The 12431-nt window shown below is 37.9% G+C and overlaps 1 protein-coding gene across 1 annotated transcript in view; it reads left to right on the forward strand.

Annotated features, from left to right (window-relative positions):
• LOC143988214 (uncharacterized) overlaps positions 1–12431 on the forward strand; it is a 224610-nt gene that overhangs the window by 47890 nt on the left and 164289 nt on the right. Inside the window, exons 3-6 of the mRNA XM_077487601.1 lie at positions 1124–1252; positions 1669–1788; positions 8489–8599; positions 11003–11119. Of these exons, the coding sequence (XP_077343727.1) occupies positions 1124–1252; positions 1669–1788; positions 8489–8599; positions 11003–11119 (477 nt within the window). The remainder of the gene's footprint in view (positions 1–1123; positions 1253–1668; positions 1789–8488; positions 8600–11002; positions 11120–12431) is intronic.

A 12431-nucleotide genomic window follows, 5' to 3' on the forward strand; every position in this document is an offset into this window, starting at 1 on the left:
AAGATATGAAAAAATATTTGCAGCACTCCAGAACTGCTTGTGTTTATTAATTATTACAAAAATACTGCATACAGTCATGTCTCCATCCAAAACCCATCTTTTCTTGATGCGTTTTACCACTGCTGGCTTGCTTACCCTTATCCTTGTAAGCAAATGCTCTTAAGTTGATGTGTGTTGAATGCATTTTGTAGCACATTGCATTATGTATTATTATAATTTTTTTATTTTTTTATTTTTACAGCAGAAGCCAAAATATGTTTTTTTCCCCCTAAAGCATGTAGCAGCAACTTGTAATTTATACACAGCATGTTCTGTTTTAGAGCTGCCTACATTAATACAGCCTGTTGGTGTGAAGTAGGATAATTGGACTCAAGGCAGTTTGTCTTGTCCTTTCATTGAGGCTGCATTGAGCCACACAGACAAACAAAACACAATGCAAGTGGTGTGAAAATTAGACCTAGCGTGATTGTCAGTGATGGCTGCAATATAAGCCCTACCCTCCAAATAAGCCCTACCCTGTTTCCCCAAAAATAAGCCCAACCTTGAAAATAAGACCTACAAGGACTTTAACTAGGGATTATTTGGGGGGGGGGGGGGTGGGTAGGGCTTATATTGCAGCCATCACCGACAATCACGCTAGGTCTTATTTTCGGGGAAACAGGGTACAAGCAATATTAACTGATTTCCAGTTAGTAATTCTAGAATTCATTTTAGACTGCATTAGACTTGTTAATGGCTAAAATGACTTATTCCATAAAACAATAGACTATGGCGTTATTTACGAAAGGCAAATCCACTTTGCACTACAAATGCAAATCTGAGGGGAAGATCTGAAATGAGGGGAAGCTCTGCTGATTTTATCATCCAATCATGTGCAAGCTAAAATGCTGTGTTTTATTTTTCTTGCATGTCCCCCTTGAATCTACAGCGACTGCACTTCCAAGCGACTGCACTTGTAGTGAAAAGTAGATTTGCCTTTCATAAATAACCCCCTATATTTAGCTTTGCACCATGTAATAACCTACATTTTCTGAAATCCTCTCAATCTGCACAGACAATTTTTATTTTGTTACACACTATCTAATAAATTGACCTAATGCTTTCTAATGCTTTTTTCAAATAGCAATTATTGTTTGCAACCTGCTATGTACCAACGGTGAATGCTACATCAATCCTGATACTAGAAACCCTGTGTGCCGTTGTAACAGTGGCTTTAGACCAGACTCATCACAGTCTGATATGATGTGCACTGGTAAGTTATATAACATAAACATATTACTCCTCGCGGGACATGCGGTTTTTTATTCATGGCTATATATTACATGCAGGCAAAGCAAGACTGTACTTTTTACAAGATTGTTTGTGGGGCGCATATGCATATTTTTATCATTGTTTACGGTAATTGTAATAATTGTTTATTTTATATCTGTATTTTTATTTTTTTTATTTTTTAAGAATAGATGAGATTGTTTTAAATTGTCATGGATTAAGAATAACCACTGTATAGAGATGGCTGAAACAAATGTCCACCTCCTTTTTTAAGTCAAATAAGGCCGGTCTGGCCTGTAGAAGATTTGTGCAGAATGGTTTGCCTGTATGTAGTAAATGTATACGAATGACTGCCTATTATTATTATAGTATTCAATCCAAAACGATCATGTCTTACAGATATCAATGAATGTAGCACACAGCCATGTGAACAGATATGCTCCAACACAATTGGTTCATACTCATGCTCCTGTCAAGATGGTTACTCTAATAACCCAAGCAACACAAGTCACTGCATCCGTAAGGATTACTTTTTATTTTAATTTTAATTTTCACTATACAAAAAAGTCATGCATTTGTTAAGATGGATTGCTATTGATGGTACTTTGATGGTACTTAAAGAGTAACTCCCCTTTTGTTAAGAAAAAAACATTTTCCTCTGGGTGATCTATGTACATAGCATGGATTTTAACAAACTTTGTTGCGGGGTCCTACTTTTTTTTATCCAAACTTTTCCTATCCATGTGCAAAGTAAGTGTGAATGGGAGCAACTTTATAATTATCAATTAGCTGCTTGTAGGGTTGTAATGAGGAAAGTAGCAGGGTCTGAATCCCTTTAGAAGTTACTAACCCTTTAGGAGTATCTCACCAAAACTAAAATGCTTGCTGCTGAGGATGTGAAGATGCACAAAATCTGACTTGTATATTATTGCAAACGTCTGGAAAAATCAGTGAGCCAATCACGCAAGTAGGAAATCAAATTTCTGGGGGTGTTCTGCGCACCAGTGGTCATCAACCCTGTCCTCGGGGGCCCACTAACAGATCAGGTTTTATGTATTACCTTGGGTAGATGCAGACCAGAATACTGCAATCACTAAGCAGCAAATTATATCACCTGTGATGGATTTCAGTTATCTTGCAAACCTGGCCTGTTAGTGGGCCCTGAGGACAGGGTTGATGACCACTGCTATACACCATCTCAGTGAATGCCTCCAGGTTGCCATATTGCATTCCATTTTACAGAAAATACCATGCTGAAAATTGAAAAGGAAAGGTCATTTTTAATACTGTTATATTACAATATGGCTTGTATTATTTTTTTATAGGCACTATGTTTTTTCACAAAAGTGGAGTTACTCTTTAAATACATTATTTTCAAAGTTATTTTCAACTTGGTACACCAGTGTACAATTTGAATACTCAATAATGTGTAAGGGTAATAGCAACCGCCCCCCCCCCCCTAAAAAAAAATCATTTTTTTCCCTGCATGTATTTGTGTGATCCAAGTAAACACATCTTCACTGCTGACCTAAGGGGCATTTAGGCAAGATTTACATTGTTTAGACGTTTGCAAAACAAACAAATTGTTTTGCTTTGTTTTGATTCGTTTTTTTAAATACTTTTGTTTAGTTTTAGTTAGTAAATTTGTTAAATTCCTTTCATTTGTTTTAAGGATTCATTAATTTTCAGTGTTTCCTAATTCAATTAAAATTTTCCTAATTCAGTCAAATTGAATTCCACTTGACTGAATTTGAATTGGTATTCAAATTAAAATGTATTCTATTTGAAATTCAAATTTCAGAAGACGCTTATATTCTTTCTATTTTTTTCTATTCTATTCTAGTCTATTGTTTTTTTTCTATTCCATTCCATTCTGTTCTTTTCTTTTCTATTCTATTCCTTTATTTTCTATTCTATTTTATTCTATTCTTGTTTTCGAATTCAATTAAAATTTTGCCCGAATTTTGTTTTGTTATTTCAGATTTGTTTAAATTTGTTATTATTGTACTGTAATTCGGAAATTTGGATACATCTGAATTTCCAAAATAACAAAAAGTTTGGCCGAATTTCGATTCCGAATAAAACAAACCGCACATATCTAACACTGTTCTGTGTGCTTTGTAGCATGCATGGCGTGTGCGGGTAAGTTTGCGCTCTTAGGCCAGTTTTCATTGTCCTTTCACATAAAGCTGCAGCAGATACTGTTAACCAGATATATAGGATATTCGATTTCTACTATAATTCACTTTCTTGCAGCCAAATGCAGGAGTTTGTCTGTATGAAAACAGACAAGTGTGAAAACTGATTTCCCACCAGCTACTTTTCTTCCTCGGGTGCACTTCTGCAAAGGAGGTTGTTCCTGTTTTGGACGCATACAGCATAGAAAGTGACAGCATTTCAAAACATTCCAAGCAGAGATAGATTTATTCGTAATTTATCTAAAATTTGATTAACCCTGTTCTAGAATGTGGTAGGGAGTAAAATGTGTGAGAAAGGATGGAGACTCGCAGGGATGCCTGTTGTGCATCTTAACCTCTTGCCGCTCACGTAACGCATATGAAGCAGTAAAGAGAGCGGGCTTTTTAACGCCCACATGCCACACATAGGTGTCCATGGACTGCAGAGATTTCTCTACTGAGAGAGTGCTTGTTGCGTGCTCCCAGCACAGGGATTGAACTTTTATAGACAGCTCTCAGTCCATACTTATGAATGAAAGTACATCTACTTGTGCTTGGGATGTTTTAGAGTGTGGTTGTTTTCTTTGCTGCAAGAGCATTTACTTTGCAAAGGGGAAATTCTCTACTCTTTTCCTAAATCAACACCTATGTGTATACAGGGTGTTGCAAGGAATTTTCCAGAAAGGCTCGACAATCAAGAACCTATGATTCACAGGAAACATGGGACGGTATCTCCCAGCCTCTTGATGAAGTAATGCCAGCAAACAAAATGGCCGAGCAAGTGCATATTACGAAAACCCTTTTTTTTTTTTTTGTGCAACAATTTCCCCTTATCACCATCCCATTATTATTGGTATTAATTCTATATCTTTGAGCTGTACTAAATGGTTTTCATCATCTCTGAATTGCAGCCATGTGATCTGAGAGCTAAGAGCCCTGTCATTTGTGCTTCAATTTAATTTCACTACACTACATGTTGATTAAATGTTGCTTTAATCCATCCTTTCTACACTTCAACATTGTAGAATTTATTTTTGTTTTAGGCTGTATTAAATGCAATATATTACAGCTTATCAATCATTAGATGTGGTGGCTGTATCCGTTTTCTTTTGTTTGGCTTTTTTCTCTCTGTTTTCACCTGGTGATCTGGCCAGTAACACTCCTCCTGTATTAGAGTGCCTCCACTTTGGACAAAGGAGCATATGGGCTCCTTTGGACAGCAGCATTGTTGGTGAGCAATGGTTTCTCTCATCTGAGCTAATGGTTTCTCTGTATCTGAGCTTGTTCTTTTGAAAAACAAAATGCTTACTGGCTGGATCACCAGATGAAAATAGAAGAAAGAAAGCCTAAAAAAGAATACTAATGCAGCCATCATATCTAAAAATGTATAAATTGCAATATAATAAATACTTACTTTTGGAGTTTTTGATATCGCTTTAAAAAATAAAGCTCCACTTGATTGTAAAATGAACATCTGTCAGCAAAAGCTATTCTTTCCAGTGTCTAGAGAAAGGGTTTTGCTTTTTTATCAGAGAAAAAATGTTACTGATAAAGTAATGTGAAGTTGTTGTTTTTACTTATTCTTTCGTGACACTTGGGTTTATTCACACCAGCTTTTATGTTACAATGCAGTTGCTGGTATGCAGTGCGATTTGGCATAATCACTGCAGAGCTGATGTGCTGATTGTGGCGCATCCTATTGTTCACTTTAAAAAAAAAACGTTATTACTATGTAACGCAGTGACATCACATTAAGTTCTATTCTCTGCTGTGTGGTGGGGGCAGTGGATTGCCTCACACACAGCTCGCACGAACTTGGCTGATGAAAGAAGTAAAAGTTCAGTTGTTAGGTGGAGGCAGGATAGGCTTCCCCGAGGAGGTGAGTTTTTTCAGGGATCACCTAAAAGTGGACAGAGTTGGAATTAGCCATAGATATTGAGGTAGGGAGTTATATAGGATTGGAGAGGCTCTCTAGAAGTTCTGGAGACATGCATGGGAGAAGAAGAAAGGGGAGCTAGAGAGCAGGAGGTCTTGGGAGGAGTGGAGAGGCCAGTGTGGGCGATATAGCGAGACAAGATTGGTGATGTAGCTCGGGACATTGAGCGGTTGGTAAGGTGGATGAGTCCGGCAGCATTCATGATAGACTGACAAGGAGACAAGGGAGCTAGAGAGCTTTGTTGACATTGTGATCGCATAGCAATAACAGGATTACCAGGCCACAAGTACTGGGATTTGCATTCTGCTGTGTCCACGCAGAACACCCCTAAACCGGAACAGGCTGGATGTTGTACATGTACATGAGTAAATGTACTGTGGGTGGTCAGCAAGTGGTTAAAGCAATATGTATGAAAAAATATAAAACAGACACAATTTGGGGAGAATTATCAGTATAAACTCAAATGATGCCACTGCAAGATAGGGAAAAGTGTCTATGTGGCTGACTTACTAAAACTGGAGAATGCTAAATCTGGTGCAGCTCTGTATAGAAACCAATCAGCTTCCAGTTTTTGTTTTTTGGCAAATCCTAAATGAACAACTTGAAGTTAGAAGCTGATTTGGCTACCATGCACAGCTGCACCAAATTTTGCCCTCTCCAATTTTAAATAAACCTCTATGTACCCTATAGCACTTCTTCTTTTTGCATCACATTTAGGTTTTCCAGACTGTTTTACTTATGTCTATCTAGCAAGGTTGCTTTGCAGTATAAGCAAGGTAACTCAGACCTCTGCAGTGTGTAAATGTGCTTTTACTATACAAAAATGCTATACATACAAAACTATTATAATATTAGGAATACAGTACAAGACTGACAGATCTCTATAACAAGCAAAATGCCTAGAAAATAAACATCCTATGGTCTGTAACAGTAGAAATACAATTAAAGGTTACTTAGCTTCAGTTACTGTGTTTGTGATCTTCATTGACAACGAGGCTTCTGGAGATCAGGTTTGCTTTTTACAGATGAGTGTCTTTTGGTGTTAATCCATGTTGAGTGACCTGTGTTTAAGGCATCATAAGTCCTTTTATATGTCAGCTTGTTCACAGTGGTTACAAACACAATTACCTTAACAACCAACTAACCTACATCTCGGTAGCATCCGTTTAAAACGGATTTTACCGGTTTACTGTAGCTATAGAGACAATAGACTGTTCTCAAACTGCCAGCGGAATACAGTAATGGTATCTACATTCCCATTGTATCCAAAAGCATTTGTTTGAGAAGTGTCTGCTCAAGCCAAACCTGACAGTAATCTGATTTATATGACCAGCTACTATTGTAATATTGTCCCATGTAATGTCATGTCTGATTAATATAAAAAATCATATTTTAACAAATACATCACACAGACCCATTTACCAAGAGCAGTTGAAAAAAAAAACACATGTGCATCTGAATGTTGATCTGCTAAAGTATGTATTCAGGACCATTGTGTAAGTTGTAAATGATACACGTGCATGTCCTGTTTAACAACTCACAATTGTTAGGGATTTAATAATGTGCGCATTTTCATAGTATATACAGTGGAATGTGCTTTACCCCAAGTAATTCATCCATATAGAAAATACTGTGACACTATGCTCTGGTTGACTGAGTCTATGGGTACATCTAACTTACAATATTCTTAGTAAACCAGGACTATTGAAACATGTGTAAAAATCATTCATATTAAAAAACTTAGTGACAGGGAAACCTCAAGTGCTCAACTACCTAACAGCCTTGTCACTAGTTCATGTCAGGTAGAATCACAGTGCTTGAATTTAATTCTAAGAGTCGGGTGTATTATGTATTATCTTAGAATTACTGCATTTGTACTGTAACCACATAATTGAAATAAGTAGCAATATCCACCTTTTGTACTTTTTAAAAATTATGTCACTGTATCAATATCTAAAGCTATTTTTTAGTTTTGGAGGGAATGGGTTAATATTAGAACCCTTGTCAGGTTTTACTGCTATCCAGGGCTTCCTTAGAGGGATTTTCCCCTGACTTCCTGTTCTGGGGATGATTTTTAACCAGAGAGAAAGTGAAGGAAAATCTGCAACAGGGAAACAGACAAACCAAAAAAAAAGCTTACAAAGGTTCTAGCATTGCCTTACTGTTTGTGATGCTGTTAGGGAGATTTTGCCTCACTTCCTGTTTTGGGAACAACCTTTTTACCAGACAGGAAGTGAAGGAAATTTCTCAGACAGCAGTAAAACTTGACAGGTGTTCTCATTCTTCCCAACAATTTTCAAATCTATAAAATAAAGATCTGGCTATAGATATGCTTATATCATTTTCTCTGTGGAGACCACCATGTACTCTTTTCACCATTTTACCACAGCAATGCATTTTGAATATTTTATCCAGATTGTCGGATCCTGCCATTAAAGAAAAAAAGAAAATGAGTATTCGGAAAGGACTTAATGGTTTAAACCACATAAAATGTGAAACACTGTATTTGTCTCAGCCTAAGCCTCTCCAATCTACTTTAGGTCTTCAGTAGCACCATACTGTATACCAATTGTGTGCAATCCATATGCGAGTGATGGGACGAGGTGTAGGTGCACAGCAAACACTTGTGTTTAATCTGTAGCTGAAGAATCAGACTCTGACAAAATATGATAAAGCTAAAAAAAAAAATGGGCATAAATACATGTTTTTCATGCATTAGCCTGAACAGTTATAATTCTTCTATAAGCCTGCGTATAAAGGTGCACTGGTCCTCTATTGACATATATAATCTGCATTGTGCTTGAATTTTCATAAATAACAGTTACAGGAGGGTTTGCATTATTCAAGCATCCATGTTGTCTGTCAATAGAGGTGATATGACCAGACTGGTGCACATTTTGAATAAAGCGAAAAGGCTGGTTAGTATAACCAAACAATGCAAGCAAACAGCCAAACAAACAACCAAAATGCATGTTCTAGGATACATTTTGTAAATGTAATATCTGCTTGCCTATCATATCAAGTTCTTACTTATTCACTTCTCTTATATGTTTTATTTCAAATAGTCATAATTATATGATATATAGGTTCTGTTTTTTTGTTGCAGAGAATGATTATTGTAAGAGCTCACCCTGTGTGCACGGTCAGTGTCATAATACTTTGCATAACTACATATGCCTGTGTGATGCTGGATGGGAGGGATCCACATGTAACACAGGTAAGTCACAGTAATAGTTTTTATTTTGATATTAGATGCAGTCTTTTTTCAATTATTAGCATTTGTCAAATAGTTCTAACATTCATCAAGGGATAACTAATTATTTTAATTAAGAGGATTTTGAGAAACAGTTTTTTAAATCTGGTCAAAGAGCTCCAATGCACTTTTGCATTTGCAGCACAATCATGTCCAGCAGAGTATCTTCATTGTGCATACACAGGGCATTCAAAGGAAAATTAGCATCACTGTCTGCTTGCTGCCAGACCGTGTTGTTACTATGATGAATGTGGTGGTGTTTATACTATGGTTTTGATTTTTGCATCTAAGCATGTTTGTATCTATCTATGTATCTAAAATTGTATTGAAGCTATAGTAGGACTGGGAGACATTTCCACTTTGCATGACGCTAAAGGCCATATTTATAAAGCAGTGAATGTGACTTTCATCAAACATTCGCTGGTAGTAAAGCAATCGCTGTCATTTAAAAACAAATGCACCAGGAAGGTTCACCTGCAGTTGATGTTTAAAGAATGCTTTATAAATCTCCCCCTAAATATTGGCATAGATGATCATTAGTAAATTCCATTACAAGTTTTTAAAAAAATACAGCGTTGCTTTTTATTGCAATAAAAGCAACCATTTTAGACCAGGGAAATTCTGTGCTTGCTTCAACTTCAATAGGGCAGACAAAGAAAAATACTTTATTTTTTAAAACATTACCGAAATGGATCTTTGATGTGATGAATGTTGCTGCTCTTGTAAAAATGATACAAGTAAATCATGCTCACTTTGTTTAGTACAGAAAGCATAGTACTGTACACAAGTGCTGCTGCTAATGAAAGGCAATCAAGCAGAAAGCCTAAGGGGAGTGAGAGAAGGGTTAGGGTAGTTTTTTTTTTTTTCTTGGGTTGAGGGAGGGAGAGGGGGATGTCTGTTAAGTTATGTCAAATGTAATGTTAAACAAAATTGTTTAAGAAGTATGTTTTAAAAGAAAGATATTTGTATAATTGGACTAAATATTAAAATAAAGAATATATATAAAAAAAAGAAAGCCAAAGGGGAAAGAGACAGTGATGATTTGATTTGCTTTGTTGTTGGGGAACCCAATGAAACCCCAGGTATCTAAAACTCAAATTCACTTGTACTGCATTCTTGAAAGAAGTTCTATACTCACCAGTCACTTTATTAGGTACACCTTGCTAATACCAAGTTGGACCTCTTTTACCTTCAGAACTGCCATAATTCTTCATGTAATAGATTAAACAAGGTGTTGGAAACATTCCTCTGAGATTTTGGTCCATATTGACATGATGGCATCACGCAGTTGCTGCAGATTTGCCGGCTACACATCCATGATGCAAATCTCCCATTCCACTACATCCCAAAGGTGCTCTATTGGATTGAGATTTGGTGACTGTGGAGGTCAATGGAGTTCAGTGACCTCATTGTCATGTTCAAGGAACCAGAATGAGATGATTTGAGCTTTATGACATGGTGCATTATCCTGCTGGAATTAACCATTAGAAGATAAGGGTACACACTGTAGTCACAAAGAGATGGACATGGTCAGCAACAATACTCAGGTAGGCCATGGTTTTTAAACAATGCTCAATTGGTACTAAGGAGCCCACAGTGTGCCAAGAATATATCCCCCACACCATTACACCACCACCACCAGCCAGATACAAGGCAGGATGGATGCATGCTTTTTTGTTGTTTATGTCAAATTCTGACCCAACCATCTGAATGTCGCAGCTGAAATAGAGACTCATCAGACGAGGCAATGTTTTTCAAATCTTCTATTGTCCAATTTTGGTGACCCTGTGCGAATTGTAGCCTCAGTTTCCTGCTGCTGTAACCCATCTGCTTCAGAGTTTTGTTGTGCGGTCAGAGATGGTATTCTGCATACCTTGGTTGTAACGAGTGGTTATTTGAGTTATTTTCTATCATCTTGAACCAGTCTGCCTATTCTCATCTGACCTCTGACATCAGCAGGGCATTTTGTCTACACAACTGCTGCTCACTGGATATTTTTTCTTTTTCAGACCATTCTCTGTAAACTCTAGAGATGGTTGTGCATGAAAATCCCAGTAGATCAGAAGTTTCTGAAATACTCAGACCAGCTCCTCTGGCACCAACAAACATGTCATGTTCAAAGTCACTTAAATCCCCTTTCTTCCTCATTCTGATGTTCGATTTGAACTTCAGCAAGTCATTTTCACCACGTCTAGATGCCTAAATGCATTGAGCTGCTGCCATGTGATTGGCTGATTAGCAATTTGTGTTACCAAGCAATCATACAGGTGTACCTAATAAAGTAGCAGGTGAGTGTATATTTTAATGTACTGATCTAGAAGTGCTACCATTGTATGTTTAGATAAATTATTTTGCTTGCTCCATTAGATATTAATGAATGCGTCAGAAACAACCCCTGCAGCTCACATGGCACTTGCAATAACAACCCAGGCTCCTACACCTGCAATTGCATGTCTGGGTGGACTGGACCATTATGCACTACTGGTAAGTATCAAATGAATAACTTGTCTTCTCTAAACTTGAAGTGATCCTTCCCTTTTCCCATGCAAAGCAAAGCAAAATATTCTTTATGATACCTGGCTCCCAAAATCTTCATATCCTCACCCCCTGCTGTTTTGTTCACCTGTTTAAAGTGAAGCAAAATTTCTGGGCATGGGGAGGATGTAAACTTTTCCCCATTCTCCTATGATGCAGCACTTGCTGCTTGAACAACCAATTGTTAGGCAACATTTAAACATGTTGATTTAAGTGGCATGACCAAAGCACAGGTTCAATTTAGAGTGGACCTACAAAGTACAAGTCACAACAACACATCAATCCTGACTCTGAATAAACACAACATATATCTTAGTATTTATTACTGTGTTAAATATGTGTATGCCTTTGTAGGCAGGCATAGATTGACCTGCCTACACAGGTAGTGCTGTCACAACCAACTGGCAGGGAGAGTGCAGGACAGGAGGAATGCACATTTCTCTTAGGCTCCGTATATGTCATCGCGTGAGCCACTGTCTGATTGGACACTGCTGACCCGGATGACCCTCCATAGCCAGCTTTAGTGAGGGCAGTGGTTATAAAAGGCTCCGGTTCACTGCAGTTGGTGCACATTCTGTGTTTGGCTAGGTCACAGACTGGAATCCGCTGGACATGGAGAGGGTGTCTAGCATAGGGAGAGCACAGAGGAGGAGGGATAGCATAGGGACTGCTCTTAACAAGCTAGTGCTGCTGTGGGTAACCCCTTTTGCTACCAGTCCTTCTCTGCTTACTGCCCACCAGCTGCCTCCTGTGCCAGGTGCTGTTGGTCTCTGATTATTGCTCCCTGCAAGTACTGTATATTTACCTGAGAGTGTTGCCGCCAGTGTTAAGTCTGTTACTGTATGTTGGAACGTTCTTGATAATACAATTCCGGCAACTCCTGTGGGTGCCTACCACAAAGTCTCACTCCAGCCTACACATTTCTTTAGTCAAAGTTAGTTATCTTGTTTGTTGCCTATATGCCATCATCTAAACAGTTCATGTGTGCTTAAAAAAATAACAGCAGCAACCCATGCTCTTTTTAGTGTATTGTTTAGGCAATGGAGTTATTATCTAGCATGCACCTGTCTTTAGATTGCCCTAGAAAGGTTGGTTTTGCTCAGAGTAGTACAAAAGTGGCCCATCCATTAGGGACGCACGCGCGCTGCCCCCTCTCTCCAGCCACCCCCATATGACTAATGGATAGATTTATGCATAGCATGAATCTATCCACAGCCGCCGCTACATCCCTTATTCAGGTGTCTGGCCCTTTTCTGGATGT

This window comes from Lithobates pipiens, unplaced genomic scaffold (genome assembly GCF_037356315.1).
Source record: "Lithobates pipiens isolate NorthernLeopardFrog02 unplaced genomic scaffold, aLitPip1_a1.2 Scaffold_18, whole genome shotgun sequence".
Lineage (NCBI taxonomy): Eukaryota > Metazoa > Chordata > Amphibia > Anura > Ranidae > Lithobates > Lithobates pipiens.